The sequence below is a fragment of the Crotalus tigris genome, unplaced genomic scaffold, assembly GCF_016545835.1.
Source record: "Crotalus tigris isolate CLP2741 ecotype Arizona unplaced genomic scaffold, ASM1654583v1 scf7180000017899.1852299, whole genome shotgun sequence".
Taxonomy (NCBI): domain Eukaryota; kingdom Metazoa; phylum Chordata; class Lepidosauria; order Squamata; family Viperidae; genus Crotalus; species Crotalus tigris.
In genome coordinates this window covers 1,683,447-1,705,617 of record NW_024096711.1, presented here as the reverse complement: position 1 = coordinate 1,705,617, position 22,171 = coordinate 1,683,447, and the positions used below count along the sequence as shown (strand labels likewise).

At 41.3% G+C, this 22,171-nt stretch overlaps 1 protein-coding gene across 5 annotated transcripts in view; it reads left to right on the top strand.

Moving 5' to 3' along the window:
* Positions 1 to 10,021: 10,021 nt before the first annotated feature.
* Positions 10,022 to 22,171, top strand: part of SYT7 (synaptotagmin 7) — a 243,219-nt gene continuing 231,069 nt past the window's right edge. The window contains exon 1 of one of the 5 annotated variants that reach the window (XM_039344301.1): positions 10,022 to 11,128. In XM_039344301.1, coding sequence (XP_039200235.1) covers positions 11,101 to 11,128 — 28 coding nt within the window. In that variant the 5' untranslated portion in view covers positions 10,022 to 11,100. The remainder of the gene's footprint in view (positions 11,129 to 22,171) is intronic. The other 4 variants (XM_039344302.1, XM_039344304.1, XM_039344305.1 and 1 more) reach the window with 4 other exon arrangements.

The following is a 22,171-nucleotide window of genomic DNA, read 5'->3' as shown; positions in this document are numbered from 1 at the left end:
TTCTAAGTTTCTTTCTCTGCCGATTGTTGAGCTGCAGGCTCCCCCCACTCTTTTTTATCTGATTGTTCCCCCTCATTTTTCAAGGTCATTCACACATACCATTACAGACAACTTTTTTCTTTCAGCAAGAGACAATAATGTGCTTCTGCAACCTTCCTCAAATTGTTGACTCCCCTAATGCTGGCTTTTAACTTCCAGAATGCCAACATGAAGAGTTGTGGCTGAGAATATTAGACAGAATATTGGTTGTGAAGATATTAATTGGGACTGAGCAGTCTGAACACAGTATTACTTCATGCCTTGCTAGTTCCACTGGTTCTGAGCTCAGATGGAAGTGCAAGTTTTGATCTTGAAAGCTCTTCACAGCTTAGAGACCGGGCACCAGAACTCTATTCCCAACCGATCTGTTTTCCAGATGTCTGCTCATTTGCAATAAAGGTCATGGCAGACTGCAGGGGAAAGGCCTCCCTATAGGTGGCCCCTTTCGATCTCCCCAAAATTTCATCTGATTTCTTGAGATCATTTCAGACCCAGGCAGTAATCCATTTATTTTTCTTCCAGATCTTTTATTCATTGGCATATTCCTTTCATGTTGACAGATGTTCTTTTGTTGTTCTATTCTGCTGGTAGTTCTGCATCTTTTTCGACTCTGCAGTATTTTTTTTTTAATATTATTCTTTTCAGGGCTTTCTGATGTTTTCATTCACTGCCCTGCATCTCTCTTAAGGAACACACTATAAATCAAATAAATAGGCTGTATGCTGTACTACCACTATGTTTCTACACCACCCTTAATTTAAGGAGAATATGGATATATGCATTATAGCAAAACGTGGAAGGAGGACAGGTTGAAAAGTCTGCACCTCTCTGGGATTTTCACCTCTGTTGGTTGATTAAAGGTAATATTCTGCTCTCTGGTTGAAAGAGTCAAGAGCTGCTGAGGAATTGCGAGATGATTGCCTGAAATGAAGAAACTAGAGTTTTTGGCATTTCTTTCCTGACAATTGCCTAAATTATTGCTTGAATTATGACAAGGCTTTTCCTATATTGCTATTGTGACAGCATTCTTAAGCAAGAATGCTGCTGTGAGCTTACCTGCCACCTTTCTGAATTTACTTATTCTGAAGTGACTGAATTCTTAAACATCAGACTGTAGCTGCAGAATGAGAACTAAACAGATCCTAGACAGAGCTTGTAGCAACTGCATTCCACGAGAATTGGAAGAATTCCAGAGATTTCTCTATGGGCACTATATTTCAAGGATGAAACTTAGAAGGACTCTGGCTGAATAGTCTTCTGTATATATTTTTTCTTTAAATACATACATTTTTCCTTGCTATATGTTCTATTGGGAGTATTTTTCTGTGAACTAGTAGTTTCATCTAAGCATATCTACCCTTTCCCAGTTTTTCAAGGATCTCCTACGTTATGTTTCATGTCTGCATTTCAGAGGATTTATCAGCAGAAAGCAGGCCTGGAGAATACCTTCCATGCTTTGAGCACAATCCAGGAAATTTATAGAGAAATAAGGTTTATTATTTTTTGTTACTTTTATGCAAAAACATCTTAATTTTATTAGTTAAAAACCCAAATGATTATACAGTGTTTTGGGATAGAGGATATAGATATTATGACTGTGCAATGTTTCTGGTTCAGTTCTGAAAAAAGTGCTTCAAATCCCATGAGGTCACAAATATTAAAACTGAGCTCTTTTGCAAAACATTTATAAACTAGAATTAGCCATCAATGAATATATTGATTTAACATGATGGTGCAACTGTTTTGGTCTGTAACGTTTGATTATTGTGTGGTTTTATTGATTTGGGTATTTTAAATTATGTTCACCATGGACGTTTTAGTTATTTTCTATATATGTTAGAAACCACCAAGCATTGTTTTTGACCATGGCAGGAAGTAAATATAATACACAAGTAGAGCATGACACAACTGTTCAGAACAGCTACATCTTTTCCCACATTGTGTAGCAGCTGCCCAATGCTAGGAAAAGGAAAGTGGCTTTAAAGAGTTGTAAATAGGTACTATATTTATGCTCCCCTGTCCAAAGAAGCATCTTTTCTGAATTATTTCTCAAGCATTACACAGTACTAAAAGATACTGTTTATCCACTTCTTTGTTCCATTCTCACAGTATTAATAATAGTGTGCAATGTCCCTTCCAGAAAACATAAATCTAAAATGAATGCAACTTCTGGAATATTAGTAGGAAATGGAATCATTTGACAAAAGCTTTTGAGGTTGTCATGTATGAAGCCTTGTACATGGCATAAATATAAGAAAGGAATAGAAACGAAAATGAACAGGCAAATCAAAGCCACCTGATGATCTTGGAGAGAGAGGAGAAAGATAACATAAATCAAATTATCTTTTATTTGGCATGAAGGCAGGCTGCATATGAACAAAATAAATGCCGTTGTTAGAACCTGTAATTAGTATGGATTATAGTCCAGCTGGTAGAGAAGAATGTAGAGATGCTGGGGTAACCATAATAAGAACATCTCAGTATTATCGGATATTACATTCCACTCATAAAAGCCACCATATGATTTACATTGCTTTATCATTTCTATGTAACCTTTCTGGGGTTATATAACACATAGCCTTCCTTAGTAATTCCTGTACTCAAGAGTCCAGTGTCAACTGTAGCTGTACATGCTAATAAAAGATAGTCTGTTGCATCTCTCTCCAAACAGTTTGGTTGTTTATTTAAATGGGCATCTTTCTGACAAAACACTGCATTTTAAGGCTATGTCTGAAATGTTCAATGAAAATTTCAAATCACAATACTTTAATAGAAGACATAGATTCCCCTTTAAAAAGGCAAGACCCAAGAGTCTAAATTTATTTATACTCCAGCAATACAGTTCTATTTAAATATTCTGCCCCTAATATATAGAGTTCCTGTGCATGAATGGGGCGAGGAAGGATGATAAAATCAGCACCATGGAAAGCTCAGAGAGTTCCAGTGGCTTCAATCAAATCTGAGAGTGAGACTTTTCTAGCTTTCAGGACCAGCTATTGAAGAGTGTAAGGTGCCTTAAAGGTGGAAACAATGCGAGTCTTGGGACTAATACTTCTAACACCATTTTCTTGAGTGCAGGTTCTCCTCGGGGCTGTGTCCTAAGCCTGCTGTTGTTCACCCTGTTGACCCATTACTGTTGTGCTAGGTTTGCCACCATATTGTGAAGTATGTGGATGATACAACCATAGTGGCCCTTATTCAAAATGACAGTGAGGGTGCTTACTGCAAGGAGGTAGAGCAGTGTTTCTCAACCTTGACAATTTTAAGGCATGTGGACTTCAACTCCCAGAATTCCACAGCCAGCAATGCTGGCTGTGGAATTCTGGGAGTTGAAGTCCACATGCCTTAAAATTGTCAAGGTTGAGAAACACTGAGGTAGAGAGTTTGGTGAACTGGTGTAACAAAAACAACCTCATTTGAAAAACTAGAGATCATTGTCAATTTCAGAAAAGGCAGGCACAGCCACACACACCTCAGTATATTAATGATTCATCTGTGGAGGTGGTTAGCCGCATCAAATTTCTGGGTGTGCAGCTAACAAATAGGCTAACTTGGTCACCCAACAGTGAGACACTGGTGAAGCGGGCAGAGTAGTGCTTGCATTTTCTGCGTCACATGAGAAAAATACATCTTCCTTCCCATCCTTACCACTTTCTATAAAGGGACAATCAAGAGAATCCTGTCATATTGCATTACTGTCTGGTTTGGAAACATCAGACAGAAAGGCAGTGCAGAAAGTGGTAAGGATGTCAGAAAAGATTATTGGTAGTTCACTTCCTTCTATCCAGGACCTAGCATAAATTAGTTTGTGTAAAAAATGACAATATATCTTATCTTATCTTTTTAAAGTTGCATTCAGAAGTCAGGTCTCTGCTGAGAGAGAGGATCCTAATATCTACCTCCAGTGAAACTGAAGAAATGATTTTGACTACCCCTCCTTATCAATTCTGGAGCCCACACTATTGTTGGGTGGGACAAGACTCTATATAAGGGTTGCTGCAGGTGGCTCTGAATCAGAAGATTGCATGCTTCTTTGGCATCCTGTTTGAAGAAAACCATATTCGCATATTGGAATCACTGCACAAAATTTGCATTGGCATCATAATTTAACAACGCAGTGCAGCACACAAGGTAATGCTTTATTTTCTTACTTATAGTCGTCAGAAAAAGAAGCTCAGTCAGTTATATCTATCCTCTTCCAATCTTGCTTCCTTGCTTGCTGTTACCTCCCTCACAGAATCAGAAATACCTTGGGCGAGTTTCTTGGTATAATTATTCTTCAGTCTGGTCCTTTTTTGATACTACAAACTTTTCTTTGTTACGTAGTTTTGATTCTAGCCTGGCCAGTTTCTTTTGGTACTTTGCCTCTCCTGAAAGTAGGTAGTTTTGTAAAGGGGCTTTCTAAACCTAGACTTTAAGGATGTATGCACTTCAACTTCCAGAATTCCCCAGCATGTTGGATGAGGGATTCTGAGAATTGATGTCAACAGATCTTAAAGTTGCCAGGGTTGAGAAACAGTGATTTAAAGCAGTGTTTCTCAACTTTGACAATTTTAAGGGATGTGGACTTCAACTCCCAGAATTCCACAGCCAGCATTGCTGGCTGTGGAATTCTGGGAGTTGAAGTCGCTGGCTGTGGAATTCTGGGAGTTGAAGTCCACATGCCTTAAAATTGTCAAGGTTGAGAAACACTGATCTAAAGCAGTGGTTCTTAACCTGGGCGATATTGCCCCTCAGGAGGCGATTTCATTTTTCAGGGGGGCGATGGAACAAAAAGGGGTGATGCGGGGGCGAAGGAATGAAAAGGAGGCGATATGGGGGCGATGGAGCGAGAAGTTTTGGGGACACTTTTGAGACTTTTTTGTACAGTGAATCGCTGTATATCTGTCGTACAAAAACATCAGATCGCTCACTATTAGTGGATTGAATTGTGTTTTCAAATGTTCCTCCAGCTAGCTTCAGTACATATGTGAATACGCATCGCTTATCTTCATGCGCGTTGCGCAGCAGCCTCTACCCACACAGTGGCGCGCCATTGGCCAGAATGGGTAGTGATGGAGGGGGGAGCGCTTTTTTCGAAACATCACATGCTGAGTGGCTGTCCCCTGTGACATCAGCTGTAATGTTGACGTCACAGTTTGAGTTTTCAGCTTCGTTTTCTAATTTTTGTTGTGCTCTGTAAAACATTTTGTGTGTCTCTTTGTATTGTACTTTTTTAGCGTGCACTCCAGTTTGATATTAAATTTTCTTTGTGTCTTTTTAATCCTTTTTACAGTGTGCGTGACTATATATACTTTCCTCAAATCTTAATTTAGTTTCAGAGTTTTCGTCTTGAAATTCTTAGTTCCTGCATTGCGGTTTGTTCTTATGCCCTTTTTATATTTCTTTTTACGTCTTAAATTTCACTTGTAATTCAATCATTAAATGTTACTGTTTTTCTTTTCAGGCATTTCACTTTCTTGCAATTGAATTTTGTTTTCAGTGGTCATTACATTTAAGTGTCTTGAATAAATAAGATAATAATGAAATACATGTATCACGAAGTTTGGGAATAAAGTGCTGGGTGGCACCAAAATTTTTCACATAGTTGAGATATGGGAAAAAGACTGGAAATAAACTATTTGCATCGATATGTCCTGATGACAATTTTAAAGAAAACAAAAAAAGTGTTTGCATAAATTGAAGAATTATTTCCTATGTTGTGATTGAGAAGTTATGTTGGGGGAGAGGGGCGATGACAACTTCTCATTGGCTCAAGGGGGAGATTTGTTCAAAAAGGTTAAGAACCACTGATCTAAAGGATAAGGGACTTCTAGCTAGTTCTGTCACAACTTAATTTTTTCACATCAGACTCTCATTCTTGCCCAGTTGTTTAGTCTCCTATTTCACCACACAAAAGATATTTGGGTGATTGTTCCTTTCAGTATATTTCATCTGCTGGCTCTGGAATATCTACAGGTGCCTCTGAGTCAGAGCGTGAAGTAAGCATTCAGCTGTGCTTTGTTATGACTGCAAGCTCAACTACATGAGTGCTTCTTCCAAAGAAAACAGTACACTTAATTACTTTTATCACACACAAAGTCTGAGTAGGACATATATGATCTGAAACCTTAGCAATACACTTCTCAGGTAGAAGTCCTACAGCCACCAGCTTGAGTGATTCCCACTCAGGTTAGGATCCTATCTATATACCATATCTTACTTTCCCCGCCCCCCCTATGGTTTTCATCTCTATACTGTTTCAAAACATTTTCACAGCCTGTACTGAGTAATGTTCTGATATCAGGATAATCGTTCAAAAGAAATCTGATCTATGTTGAGTCTTATCCGCGCAAGAGCTTGCCCCATTTGTACAGCAGCTAATTACAAAAAGCAAGAAACATTTTTTTTGAATATGTAAAACTAAAGAACTCTCTTCTTTCCAGCCTTAATGTATGGCAGGGTTGACCTTGTTAATATTTTTTAGACCTAATGTACAGCAATTCATTTTTCTTAGCAGCTTTGTTCTATTAATTACTTCTCGTAACAGTGTGATCAATCAGAACTACAGTTTCCTTCCTTTTCTGTTTCCAGCTGATAGGGAAAAATGTTGATCTGTCCTTAACCACACGCCCTTTAACTTTCATTGTTTCTGAATTGTAGCCTCATTTTATTATTCCAGTATTCACAAGGCTATCCTGTTTACACTGCAGAAGCTCGTAGGATTTTTAGCAGACTTTCCCACCTTTAGGTCATCAAACATTAACCACCCTGAGATCTGGATTATGCAAGGAGCTTGTAAAGGCTTCGGCCACTCGAACTGCAGCATTTTATTGTCACACAGGGAGATGACTGCAACATTACATATACAATGAGAAGCATGTGCTTTAGTCTGTGGCTTAGAGGATCTTGATGCTTGTAAAGAAAAATTACAGTGTAGTGACAAAGACTACAGCAACTAGTCCATAGTTAAGTGAAAGGGTCCCACATAAAACGTTCCTGTTTCTCTGCAGATAGCACCATGTACCAGGTGGTGTATCTATGTTATACTGAGGGTAAAAACAGGACAGGCTATTCATTTGCCTTCCCCATTTGAACAAAAATGAATTCTTATAGCCTCAGGGGAAGCAAACAAAATCAATTGTCAGACAAACTACTGTTAAGTGCAGTTGCTGGAAATATTTGTTCATTATTAAAAAATAGTGAGTTTGCTGAAACTCCAGTGCAGTGTTTAACAACTTGTGTTACATTATTAAATGCCACAAGTCTATGATTTGGGGCACTTGCCATCTGTAGCACAATGTAACCTGTTATACTGCTTCACTCCTGTTACCTCTTTGTTGGCATATGACAAACTTATTTGGGAGAGAAATAAAAGCAGTTCCTTTGATTCCCAGTCAGCACAAAAATAATTCATTTGTAGAAAGGCAAACAAATGCTTATTCCAGATCAAGCTGAAAATACAAGATGAAGAAATCAAATTCTTCTACTGTTCATGTTTACTTCTTTAAAAAAAAGTAGAAGAAATTAAAGACATTTTTAAAAGTGTATTTCAATCTATTCAGTTTTCTCAGAGACATTACAATATTGTAATTACAATTATTGTTATAATTACTATATATTATTATATAATGTATTGTAATTATTATTATAATTATGTAAAATATACTTTAGTATTTCCTTTTTATCTCATTTTTTTTTTCAAACCTGCCCAAATTGGATTAATTAGAGAGGTAGGAACTGTAACTTTAAAAGAAATAGCTTTGCCAATCTGTGATAATGAAGACAACCGATTTGTAGCATCCCAGGGTGAATCTTTTTAAGAAAGCTATTCCATCTATCTATTTCCAAAATAACTGTTTTTTAATAATGGTCCTGTGGATATTATCTGAGAAAAACAGTATTATCTTTGTTTCCAAAGAAATAGATTTGTGTTATTATTTCTGCAGTAGGTTAAGAATTTAGTGGTAATATCCAAAACACTAATTACCACTTAATAATGATTTATGGCATAACTTCCACTGAGTCAAGTAGGATTTATTTGTTTGTTAATATGTACAGAATTGGATTGCAATCTTTATCTTTCTATAAAGTTGGGAGAAAATCCTATCAGGAGAAATTTAGTCAGGATTGAGTTAGATAGGTACAACCTTATATTCAAGCTGCTTAATTCACATTGATTTCAGAAGCATAATGTGCAGAGACTGTAGCCCAAAGGGACATCCAGTTATCATTCTGGTTGATCACATTTAATTTTAGTTATGTCCTTACCTACCTCCAGTACAATTCCATAGTGTCTCTTCCTTACTCTGATCTTTCCGACAAAGGAACTCATACAAACAACACGTGGGAAAGGGAAAGGAGGTGGGGGGATTTTGAGATGGGATAATGAAGCAGCTACAGAGAAGAAAAATGTACTGCTCAAAAAAATAAAAGGAACACAAATGTATAGGATCCTATACGTTTGTGTTCCCTTTATTTTTTTGAGCAGTATATTTGTTTGAAAAACAAAAGGATATCTATGATGAACAAGAATATAAAACTATAGTTTGTGTGAATGAATTATTATTTTTTTTTAAAAAAGACTCCGGCAGCGAAGAAAAATGAGTGCAAATCTTCAATTAAACTCTTTAATATGATTCAATCTTTTGTATAAAAAAGTATACATGCATATGAAACCTTAGTGTCAGCACACATGAAGTGATGCCGACTAAGCAACAGCCCCTCAATGTCTGTATCAGCATTACTGATAACTATGTGCTTAGTGTTTTGCAAAAGGGATTTGTAGATTATGTCACTACCATTCTCTTTTTAATAACCCTGTCAAGCGGACAATGTAGCTACTCCAGACTTTCATTTGGGAGGTAAGGAAAAGGAGGCCGATGATTTTCACAAATAAACTGAAATTTTAACTAAACACAAGATATTTAAGGAAAGATGAAATCTAAATCAAAGATTTGGAGGCTATTTTGGAGGAAAAATAAACTGCAGTTATAACTACATGAGCATGGAATTAAGGTCCACCTAAATAAAGAATTCTTCCAAAATTCAGAACGGGTTTGAACTAAATTACTAAGGAAATACTGGAGTGGGGCTGTTTTTAGTGCTCAATTTCTTTCTTATTTTTTCTCTATACAGTATTACTTCTCAGAGCTTTGTAATGAAAATGTATTCTGTATGATTTGGACTTCTTCACACATTGGGACAATTTTTGTTTTGACAAACCTCTTCAAGTATCTTCAGCAAATGTTAATGCTACCCTAAGAGGCAGGAACAAGATACCAGCTGTGCATTTATTTGCTCTAACAAGAAGTCAAGAGTCCTGTTCTCCTGGCCCCAGCTAGAATTCACTCTTCCCCAGAAGAGCCAAAATCCACTCCAGTTTTTAAGCGAGATTCCTCAGGCAAGAAATTTTTATGCTTATCATGAAGTCTGGGGGTTGATGCTTTCTCTTAATTTACTAAAGGCATAAACAAAAGAAACCCTGAACTGGAGCATATACACTGGAACTGACTTTGGAACCTGCTGATTACTTCCAATGAATTCTGCCCACACTATGCCAAAGACATGAATTAAAACCATTAAAACAGTGGTTCTCAACCTTTTTAATGCCGCAACTGCCAACCGGTCGTAAGTCAAGGACTACTCAATCGGTCGTAAGTCGAGGACTACTCAACTGGTGTAGCACCGTTTGCAGAATGGGACTTTTGGCGGGCTCAGCAGGGCAGAGACAGCCTGGACAATTCCTATTGGCTTTTGAAAACCAATAGAATTAGACTCTATTCAAGAGAGTCTATTCTATTGACTTTCAAAAGCCAATAGAATAAAAGGGAGTAGCACAGCTAAGGAAAAGGGGGGGGGGGGAAATGGCAGACTGCGTTGTTTGGCAACCCCTGTGAAATGGTCGTTCGACCCCCAAATGGGGTCCCGACCCACAGGTTGAGAACCACTGCATTAAAAGGATAGTAGACTGCTCTGGGTGTGAACGGAACAGGCCAAATGCTTGAGGGACTCAGAACAGACAACTTCCTCGTTGTAAAAAAGCAATGGGAACGAAAAAGCTGCTTCGCAACTGCAAGGTTGTCAAGTTCGTTAGCTACCGAGGCACCCGCTCTCGAACTGGACGGTCCTCGATTTGGTATCACCCCGCTCCACTCCGCCCCCTTTAGTAAGTTTTCGAGTTTTGGTACCATGCGTGGGGGGTGGGGTGGACGGGGGATGAAAAAAAGGCTTCCAATAGTAGTGCAAACTACTAGCTGGACAGATCCCTGCCCAAGCCACATTTTCTGTCTCGACGCTTCTTTGCTTGGGGCCTTTTTAAGAAACAGTATGCTTACAGGAGACCCTTTTTGAGGCAGAGGTCCCCGCCTAACCCCCGCCTCCTTCCCCTTCCAGTGTGAAGTTAGCGGTGCCCAGGGGAAACTCTTGGACCACTTTCATTGCTGTTGGCAGAAGGGCGTTTAAATGCTCACGTGCACGCCCGAAAGGTTTAGCAGAAGAGCAAAGCCGCCGCCCCACGGGAGGGACGAGCGAGCAATCAAAAGGAGCATCAAACTCTCGCGCTGCTCCGGGCCACGTCTTTCCCTCGCTGCTCTGCCTTGCAATTTCCTCTCCCACCAGCAGCGAGCAGCAACCGGACGCCTGCGAGAGGAGGCTTGCGGCGCGCGCGCTCTCGCTCTCTCTCTCTCACACACACACCCTCACACACACATCGAGGGGAGGGGAAGGGCTCCAGAGGCTTGGCGTGTTACTGGGTGGAGGGGAATCAGTCAGCGAGCCTCAGCCACAAGGCACCTCGTCCATTCATCCAGCCTCCTCATGCCGGTTCCCGCTCTTTCCCAGCAGTCCGCCGCCTGGGACGCCAACCTGTTTGTGGAGGTCACTCCGGGGCCGCTTGCAGCCTGTGGCTTCTCCCTTTCCTCGCTGCCGTGCAGCGCCTGATGGGCTTGCCACTGCGAAGACGGCTCGGAGCTTGACACTAAGCGAGAAGCATCCCGCCTCGCCGCGACCTCGCACACCCACAGCGGAGGGATTTACTTTGTCTGGAGGAGCCCGGGGACTCGCCGCACGCCGAGAAAGAAAATGTTCCTCGACCCAGACGGAGCCAAAGGTAATAAGCGCCGCACCTCGCCCCGCCTGACTAACTAGCTGCATGGCGATCGGGGCAGGGACCGGTCCCCTGGGCAGCGCCAAGCACTCGCCGCGGGCCGCTGCCGCCTTTGTATGGAGGGACGTGGGAGAGAGAGAGAGAGAGAGAGAGAGAGAGCAGGAGAGGGAGGCGGAGGTGGAGGTCGTGGCGCCGCTCCACGCACCTGAAGGAGGAGGAAGAGGATGAATCCCCGCGGCTGATTGGGCGGGGAGCGCGAGGAGGGGAGGGGAGGGTTCGGCACTTCGCTAGGAGGCGGCGGGGAGGGGTCGGCTCGGCGGCGTCTCGTAGCTGCGGCGGCGGGGCGGGGCGGGTGGTGGCGGGAAGCAAATTCGGCGGCGACCTGTCGAAGAAGGTTGCGAGAGGAGGTGTGTTGGGCGCCGGATTCGAGTGGCCTGGCTCGGCGGGAACTTAGGGGGAGAAGAGCAGGGCCGCCTATGGAGGCGGAGCCCAGCCAGCTCCATAACTGCCTTGCCTTCTGGAGTCTGGCAAGTGGGGCTGTCGACGCCGGAGTTTGGAACGGAGGAGGGAAAAAAGGAAAAGAGGCCACCAAGGCGCGCGTAATTTCTCAAGCCCCCCGCCCTCTCCCTAGTTCTGCTCCCTTTGGGCTCCCCGCCTTACGCGGCCAGGCCCTGCTTCAGGTCCCCGTCGTGCCCGCCCCCTTCCCCTGGCTTCCCTAGACTTTACGGAGTTTCTCCTGGCCCATAAGCCCGGGGAGAGAAGACTCTCCGGCCGCCGCCGCTTTTCTTAAAAATCCGCTGACCTTCGGAGCCGCGGAAGAGGAGGCGGCGGCCCTTGCTACTGTATTCTTGGGCGAAAGTATGACCCAGATCGCGGCCGCCTGCTTCCCAGCGCCAGTGCTTGACCCGAGCCAGCCTTGCCTCGCCTCCCCTTTTCTCCTTCTGGTCTGAGATAGGCTTCTGGCTGACCGCAGCGCCTTTTTTTTCCCTCCCAGCGACAGGTTTTTTAGTCAATGAGATGCTGGAATGCTTGCTTTTCCAGGAATGCAGCGACCACCGCTGCCCTGCTGTGAGCAGACAGTTTCCATGAGCTTAAAAATAGCAAACAATACTTACATTTAACCCTACCCCACCCCCAGCAACTGTTTTAATTTGGGAGTATTGCTCCAGCCAAATCACTGTCTGCCTCTATATTCAAAGAGAAAGATTAAATCCCAAATAAAAGTGGCACCAAAAGTATGGAAAGCCGTGACTGTACTGCTTCTGCTATCAATGTGTGTATAAAAATCCACAGCTAAAGGAGGTTTTGCCCATTAATAGGGACATTAGTGGTTTCTTTATGTGGCCTTCAAAATCCTGTTGTGAAACAGAAAGGACTTGGGAGGTGCAAGGCTTCTTTTCCCAGTGCTGAAACTTGGGATTTCTGACAACAGATCAGCCTGTGAAAAATCTAAACGTATCTTGCAAGTTTATGCTTCTTCTAGTTTTTCAAAATGAGCAAAATCTGCAGCTGCAGACTACATATGATTTCTCAGAGACTTATTGTGAACTGCCAAAAAGTTTTTTTCTTTCATGACATGGGTGCTCTTTGAGTGGATGGACCTGCCGAGAGTGGTGTGATCAATGTGTCAAATTGAACAGAGCTGGGTGTGAATTATGAATTTCCTTGGGTTACAATCCTCTCAAGGACACTGTTTATTAGAGACTATCACTACACAGCCACAATGAGAAGATACAAAGCCTGGCCTTGTTATTGTTACATTAGCACTAGAATGACTGGGATAGTAATAGTAATAGTAGTAAAGTTGGAAGGGACCTTGGAGGTCATCTAGTCCAACCCCCTGCTCAGGCAGGAAACCCTACACCATTTCGGACAAATGGCTGTCCAGTCTCTTCTTAAAAACTTCCAGTGTTGGAGCATTTACTGCTTCTGGAGGCAGGCTGCTATGAATCCCTAGTGATGAAATCACTGGCCTGGTTTACCTCAGTAGATTGTTATATTGATAAGACGGGCAAGGGGGGGGGGGAAATATACACTTACAATGAATGGATGGAATTGCAAATGTATGGATAGATGGAACCTGTATATAACAAAGCTGTATATCTTGAAAAAAGCAACAACTTGATTAGATGGAATGAATACTCTTGGCTTCCTGTCTGCTTCTATACATTTGCCAGATGCCTCAGATCTGGTCACTACTAGAAAATAATGAAGCTCTGATAGAACTTAAGTTTGTTCCAGCAAGGCTATTCTTATGCTGTCATTGAAAAAACTGTAATCCAAAATCACCCTCGGCAATATCCTATGGCAACCATTAACACAAAATAATTATATTGTATATACTTCAATCTGAATGTTGCAGACTTGCTTTTACTTTTATTCAGGTGGAAGCTGAAAGAACACCCAGGAACCATCCTTTATAGTATTCATCATTAATAGCTAGTGTTATGTGTATAATTTTCTATTCAGAACAGCTATTCTTTTCTTCCCAGTCTCAGCTCAGCTTTTGTAGGCCTCTAAATTCATTTTTTCTGTTGTTTTGGAAAATAAAGAAGTCAAAACTCTGTACTGAGCCAAATCAAAAGAGAGTCTGCTGAAGAATGGAACATGGAGATGTGTTTTCACATTTTCCATGTTCCTGCTAGTTTATTTTTCACAGTTGCATTACACAATTCAGAAAAAGATATTAAGTTAGCTTGTGCTGTCTCAAGTAGTTTTTTTTTTTTCTGGTATACTCCCATTTCTACAGATTGTAGTACTTCAATAGCTAAATTGGCAATTCATTTTCAAACCATCACAGGGTCCCTTGCTTTGGGAATAGAGGTGCAGAGAAAGGTTTAATGTTAAAGATATCATTTAGCATAATCCAGTTTCTTTAACCCAGTCCCTTTTTAAAAAACTAACTCATACTGAAGACCAGATTAAGTTAAATTGTCTCTTTGCATTCCGTTCCTCATATACATGGCCTGTAAGTATGTAAACATTAATTCTTTACTTCCTTTTATCAATGAAAAAGGTCAGACTCTGTTCTCTAAAGCAGAGGCTCCCCACCAGGGACCGGTTCTGTGGAGAAAGATTTTTTTGTGGGCAAGAGGGGGTGTGGTTTTATGTGCTGCCTGCATCCAGTGGATGGGGCTTCACTTGTTTGCGTGGCCCAGTTGCTGGTATGCCACAGCCCGGTGCCGGTCCATGACTGGGGGTTGGGGACCCCTGCTCTAAAGTCTGTATACATCTTTCTCAGTAAAGATAATTATTCCAATATTAACCCTATAGCCAGTTGTTAACATTGTGGCTATGGACAATTGCTAGCTGTGCTCAAGGGAATTTCATAGCATAGTGAAGATTGTTCATCTTCCTTTCAAATTTTGCTGAAAACTGTTTCTGTTGAAATATATTTCTACCACCTGTCTACCTGCAGATCCTCCCCACATCTTAACTAATACCTTAACTAACCTATAAGTTTTTTAAAAAACTAATATATAGGTATGCCATCTCAGAATTCGAAGCATCCTCACACAGATTCTTTAAAAGTTCTATAACATAAGGAAATCTATGTTTTTTAAATTGTAGTATTCCACAAAAATCAATCTGTAAGAACATTGTGCCATAATTAATGCCAACCGTTTTTATTTTTAGTGTATTTTATTTCATTCTCTAACGTTATATAAACAACCTTAGGTTGAGTGTTTTTTATGAGTCTAATTCTGGCTGATAGCTGAGTTCCAGAGCTTATTTTGTGTACAACAGTTGTAAACTTTTCTGCTCATAAATCTCATTGATTTCAGGGAAACTTTCTTCTAGAGAGATGTGCATAAAAATGGAGTTTGTAATTCATTAGCACAAAAAGTGTATGGGTGGTGGTGGAAGGGGATGGGTTGAGGAACAGAAACAAACCTTATCCTTCTGCACAAATTATTTGCAATTTGGTACTCCAAATGTATTACACATTTCTGTTTGAGCTTGGGAATCTGTCAGGAATAGATAGGAATTAAATTCAAACTGTCTTCACAGTATGTATCGTAGATGATCTAAAAGAAAACAATGAATTTGAAAATCTTAACATGATAGCTAAATTATATATCTGAAGCCTGAAGAATTGAGATGGCCAACCTTTCCAGCCTTAAGGACTATGAGCTAGTGGGTCAGAGGTAGTGGTTGAATGCACGTCCATATCCAGTTGGATGTTCATATACCTACTCTTTCTCTCCTCTTTCGCTCTCACACATGGATTGCTCCATTGTTACAGACACACTGACACACTGTCATAAATGCATACAGTGTAACAGCCCTCTTTCTTTTATATAGACACACTCAGAGCATGGTTACTGGAAAGAAAGGGAAAATACAGGATTGCCTCCTGTTTGCTGCTTATTGGTTTTGGGCTGCAGGCATGATCTGTTACAGCAGGGATAAAATAATAAGATAACTTGACCTATTCAGAAACAAATTCAGCGGGTATGTGGGAAAATAGAATGTAACTGCCACCAACAGGAGAACAGGATATAGGCTGTGTGATATCATACACAACTGCATTCTAGATTTGTAGACTAAAGACTGACTAACCTTTCCCACTCTGGTGACTCCAAATATGTTCAATTACAATTCTTATTCCAAAGCAAGAAATTGATCAGATTGACCAGTTGATGATTAAGAAAAGTATCATTTTTCACACTCTCCTTGTTATTCTGGATGGGAATAACTGATATTTTTATTTCAACAATTGGAGAATAAAATGTCAGGAGAGGTCACACCAGTCCTATTCAAAGGCAGTGAATTTCTAGATCAAAAGGATCGTTTCTCCAAATTACATTTGTCCTCATTTGATCTTCTTTGACACAGCAGAGGGATGCCCTCTTGTTTGTGGTATGTGGTTACTGCATTGTCCCAAGCAGATACAGAACATTAAGTTCACTGAGGATAAAAAGGTTTTATCTGGCATACAGATTCTATAGCCAAGGCTGAAATGAATAAAGGTAGTCCTCAACTTATGACCACAATCGAGATTAGACATTTTGTTCAGCAAGATGGTTGTTAAGTGAATTGTGGCAATGTTACGGTCTTATTTGCCGTGGTCAAGCAAATCACTGCAATTGTTAAGTGAGTCAGGTGGTTGTTAAGTGAATCTGGTTTCCTCCATTGACTTTGCTTAATGGAAGATAGCTGGGAAGATTGCAGGTGGTACCATGTGACTCTTCCACAATTGTAAATACATGCTGGTTACCAAGCGCCGGAAGTTTGATCGCATGATTGTGGAGATCTTTGGAGGATTGTAAGTGCAAGGACCAGTTGTGAGTTTTTTCAGTGCTTTGTAACTTTGAACAATTACTAAATGAATGGTTTTAAGCCAAGGACTCCCTGTAAATTACATTTGCAAAATGTTACACACTAGCTTCAGGTCTTTGTAGATGCCAAGGATTTGCATTATTAATTTCAGCTTCACTCATATGGCAGTTGGAAATGTGGTTCAATTCACACTACTTCAATATCTGCAAAAATGTGGTGTCTCAGAATTTATCTGAATCCTTAGCAACACATAGGGGTGAACTCGGATGCAGACTACATTCAAATGAATTATGGAATACCACAAAAGTTATGGGAAGTGTGGGATTTAGGAAAGAAGGAGGAGATTTAGTTAGTAGAGTCTATATAAATATAAAGGGAAAAAACAATATGTGAAAAAACTGACCACAGAATTAACATATATGCAGTACACGAAGCAGATAAGCAAGGGTAGAAGTGGGAAAGTAATTTGAATGTAGTGCCAGAAAGCTTTACGTGGAAAAAATGGGAACTAGACATGACCATCTCATTGAGTTTACACTCCTCTTTTAGATTCTTGGCAGAGTTGCTTTTGTGAAGAATAAATTGAAAGAACAGACGATGTTAGGTCTACTACTGAAAGTTACTCCTAAAGCTCCTTTAGATTTTCAATATTTTGGAAAGTTTGAAGATGTGTAGTGGACAGTGCCACAAAACTGCTGTCACTGAGCTAGTAAAAACAACATTCTGTAGAAAAGCCAATCAGTGACATTAAAGGGCAAATAATCAAGATCTTAGATGTAATCATATCTAGCAAAAGGGAGATTGTATTTCAATTTGCATTATTTAGGATTACCCTAATCCAATTCATACCTGCAGTTTCTTCCCAAATTGGTTTCCCCCGCCCCCACCCCGCTTTCACCCTGCATACTAAGCATTCTTCCTGTTGCTCCTTGCAGCCATAGCATTAAGGTGGGTGGCCACTTTTGGGTTTTAGTTGTTTTACCCCTCCCCCCACTCTCTCCAGAAATATACCCATTGCTCCCTTCATTTGCATGATACATCTGGGGGGAAGGCTAGGAACAGTTTAGAACAGGGGTCCCCAACCCCCAGTCCATGGACTGGCACTGATCCGCAGCATGTCAGAAACCGGTTTGTGCAAACAAGCAAAGCCCCATCTGCAGGATGCAGGTAGTACATGAAACCATGCCCCCTCCAGTTCGTGGAAAATCTCTCTTCACAGAACCGGTCCCTGGTGCCCAAAAGGTTGGGAACCTCTGATTTAGGATATCTCCAACTTCCATCCGCAGTTGAGACCGGAATTTTGGTCACTAAGCAATGTGGTTGTTAAGCAAATCATCACTGGACCTGATTTTATGTTCATTTTTTACTGCAATTGTTTAAGCAAATCATGCAGTCGTTAAGTGAATTACACAGTTGTTAGGGAAATCCAGCTTCTCTCATGATTTTGCTTGTTGGGAGTCAGCTAGGAAAGTCACAATCACATGACTGCAGGACGCTGCAACCATTGTGAATGTGAATCAACTACCAAGTGTCCAAATCCTGATAACATGACCATGGGGATGGGGTGATGGTTGTAAGGATGGGTCATAAGTCACTTTTTTCAGTGCCATCATAACTTCAAACTGTCATTAAGTACATTATTGTAAGTATCAAAGAATACCAGTATTAGTTTCAACCCATTGCTAGCTATACTTTGTAAGAAGACTTTAGTCCTTATCTGATCAGATGCTTACAAAATGAACAGGCTGGGTGGTTAGACATTCACCTGAGGTTTTCCCAGTCATATGGGAATGAACAAGAGGGTGTTATTGGGAAAGGTGTCATATGCATTAATATTAGTTGCCTTTCCCCCCCATTTTTGAGTCAAAAATAATTTCACCTTTCTGTGCCTGATTGCCAAGAAATGTACTCATTGGGTGCATAAATTGTCATTAGGTCAACCATCAAATGTTTTCTGAAATGACTTGAGCAAGGGCATACCAAATTGTGACAAAGTGGTCCAGGAATAACAGGTTTAAATTATCATTTTTGCCTTTACCATAATGTTTTACAGGATCAAAAAAAAAAAAAAAAACCAGCTGTCAGCAAGATTGTTCCTTATTGTAGATAAATGAGTCCAGAATAAACATTCCTTTTAATTAAAATATTGCTTTAAAAAAAGCAATTTGTACAACCCAGATAACTGTTGGATGGTCACAAATAGTAAGTGCTGAAACAACTCTTGACGGTTGACCCCCTTGGGCGTCTTGCTACTTATTCACAGGCTGCCACCCAGATTGCCTGCCTATTTTAGGAAAAACGTATCTGCTGCAAATTGTGTGGTGATCGACCAGTGTTGATTTGAATTCATGTATTTGCTCGGCTGACTCCAGGAGAGAAATCAGGTTGTGTGTGTGTGTGTGAGAGAGAGAGAGAGAGAGAGAGAAAGAGAGCACAGTATAACAACCCACTAGGGATTGTGTTGCGCAAAAGAAAGCGTGGGATTCCTGCCCCACCCCTGCCCTCTCCAAGATAAAGAAGTCGCTTTGCTATCCGTTTAGTTAGGAGGGCACCACATGTCCGATGATCTTCCCAACCAAGACAAACGCACGGTGCTGGCTCGCTCGCTCCAACCGAGGGCTGATCAGCCCCGCCGGTATTGGACGGCGAGCCCCTCAGAACGCAGAGCGTGGCTGGTTCCCGCCGTTGCCTTTAAGGGCCAAAGAGGCTTTCTGACCCGAGCTAAATGTGGGGAGGCGGATGTTGAATAACCGAGCGCCTCGAGGGTGCCCGAATCAACCCCGCTTTTTCTTTTCCCGGAGGAGAAACAGGTCCGAGCTCTCTTGTAAGCGTCAGATGGCGGCAGAGGCAGAGTGGAAAAGAAAAGGGGGTTTCGAGCTCGGCTGGTTCAGAACAGGCGGAACCATCAGGGAAAAAAAATGTAGCTGAACCGCCTTTGTATTGTAAGGAGGCAAAAAAAAGGCCGGGGAGTAAGAGAAAGGGCTGGGCCGAGGTTCCCTGCGGGCTTTCGGAAATGGAGCGCGGTTCCCGGGAGAGAAAAAGGTCTGCGTGCGCAGCGCATCTCCTCGCTGCGGCTGGCTGGGCGCTTCTTCGAGCACGGTCAGACTTCGCCTGCGGGGTGGAGCCGGCACTGCAGCCGCGGTACGCTCGTCCGCCTTTGCCTCACCGAGTGGAACGCCCTCTACCGCTCCCAGCGATAACTACCGACGTGTTCTTTCACGCACATGGCTTCTCGGAACGGGCTCCTTCCTTTTTATATACGTATATACCGTATATAAAATTATTTTATATATATCCCGCCGATTTGTATCGGGATCTTTATAGCGATCGGTCGGTGCTGAGCAATCTCTTCGGTTTTCTGTTATTCCTAAACCGTGGGGCCCGGACTATTCAGGGATGACCGCTAGAAGCTCACGTTCTTGGGATTTTAACAAGGGACGGAGGCCAAGACTCCTGGGGGGACGTACGAGCCACGAAACTGTTGCTTTCACAGATGCTCGCCTTACCCTTCTAGTCTGTGGTCTAGATCCAGCCCCCTCGCTGTAAAATTCCTTTGATGCTGTCAGGTGTTAGCCGCCTCCCGGAATAGCTCTTGCCGTGCGCCCTGCCTGTGTCCTCCCCAGTCGAGCGGCAGGTGAGGCCAGGCAGCTAAAATTAACCCCAGTTTGGGTTAGAAAGAAGGAACGTATTTTTGCTAAAACGAATCTTCCGTCGTGGAAACATTTGGGGGGCGCGGTGCAGATTTGAAGTCAGAAGATGGTTTCTTCATCCGAAGAGGGGGGAGGGGACCAAAAAAACCCACAAAAAACCCTGGACTTAGCTCTTAACCTTCCAGAGAGAATCGGAGACTGACATGATGATAAAGATTGATGGAGATGGTATAATTGCTGCCATCTTTCAAGTCCCCAAGGATCTGGCTACTATATCGGTGATGAATTTAACAGGAGCAGGGTTTAAAGGACAGGGACTAAGGCTGCCATGGAGAAACTCTGTTTAAAAAGGACAAGCAGAGCAAGAGGAGAAGTGCCTCTTTGAATATGAATAAAGAAGGGGCTTCCCCCCCAAAAAAATCATCTTCTCAATTAGTCCACAGATATTAAGGGAAACTTGTATAGCAAGAAGAAAGATGCTGGGCACTTTCCCTTGTTTTAATGAGAAGATAAAGATTTGAGAGTGCAGGGAAAGTATTAATGACACTTGAAAGTATTATTATTCCCAGGCTATCTATCAAAATTGAACCACTCATGCCACCAATAACTCTGTAAAAAGGAGAGGCAGAGAAAGTAAACAATATAATTCTGTTGCCTCTCTTTGTACTTTGAGCATTGACAAATACACATTTAAAATACAGGTTTCTGATTGGTTCCAAATTTACAACCACTTCAGTTTTAGTAGAATATCCATATAGAATAGCCATTAGCTCACCATTAGGAAGAACTGTACTCTGTGTGGTCAGTAAATAGCATGCATAAGCAGAGCAAAATAATCAGCTGGTGAACAGTTAGAGTGGGACATTAAAATCTCGCATCTAGAATGACCTATGATTGTGTCTGTACAATGTTTATTTTATTCACTCGTTCATTAGATTTTAATCCTTTTAAAAAGTTCAGTTTCCTCTGCCATACCCAGAAATTGCTTTACAATGTCCGTCAATTTCAAAAGCAGCTAAATAAGTCATAAGGGATTAAGAATATATAAGCCTGAAGATTTTGTGTCTGTGTGTCTAATGCAGTTCTTCAGATATCTGTAAGAGTGGGTACCTGCTTCTGACCCATAATATGTGCAATGCTTACTGTGCCTTTTTTCACATTGTATTGCTGGCAGAAACATGCTGTTACTGACCCTGCCACCCCAATTGATGATACCAATTCATACATTATAAGTTACAATTCGGCTACATTTGCTGTAGACTGCAAGTTACATTTTAACATGTACTCCACAATATGTAAAACATTACTAAAGATGTGGACATTCAGAATTGAAAAATCTCTAAGCTATTTGGTGTTATTTTCTTTCTCCAAAGAATTCATTGTTTTTCTGAGAATAGAAGTTTGTGGTGCAAAAGCTAAAATGCAAGGTTAGTTGTGTTTTCATTTGGGATTGTTCATATTTGTTCTCTACTTTGGGAAGAAGTTGTTTTGCCAATCTGCTTTAAGATGGAATGCTTTAAATTATACCACTAGATATGATTTCCATCTCTTTTTAGATGTGCAGAATAAGACACATTACTTCTTTCTATACAAGATTTCTTAAAAGTAAGATATAGGGAACCCCAATATACATTGTGTTATTTACCTTGGAAAGATTTGGACCAAAGTGTCTTTTTAAAAAATCCTTCATTTAGCATAGTTTGCCACAATTGTACTTGGCTTAGAAATTATAAATCTTAAAAGTGAAAAAAAAGTGTGTATGTGGAGGTGGGGGGTTCTGCTGCTGCTCATATCAATCCAAAATTGGATGATGATGATGATGATGATGATGATTCATCACACAGCCGAATGTACAGACTGAGTCTGGCATTTTTATCCACCTGTTGAGTCCTTCCTAAGGACTTTGGATAGGTAGATGTAGATATTTGATGATGTTATAGGTATCATTGCAGGATATAAGCTGTTCCGAGTAAAGCTGCCTTTTGTAATTGACTGATGGTGTATTTTGTCAATGCAGATGTTGTTCAAGCACTGCTTCAGTTGTTTCGGGATTGCACCCAAGGCACCTATTACTATTGGTATTGCCTTTGCTTTTGCCACAGTCATTTTATTT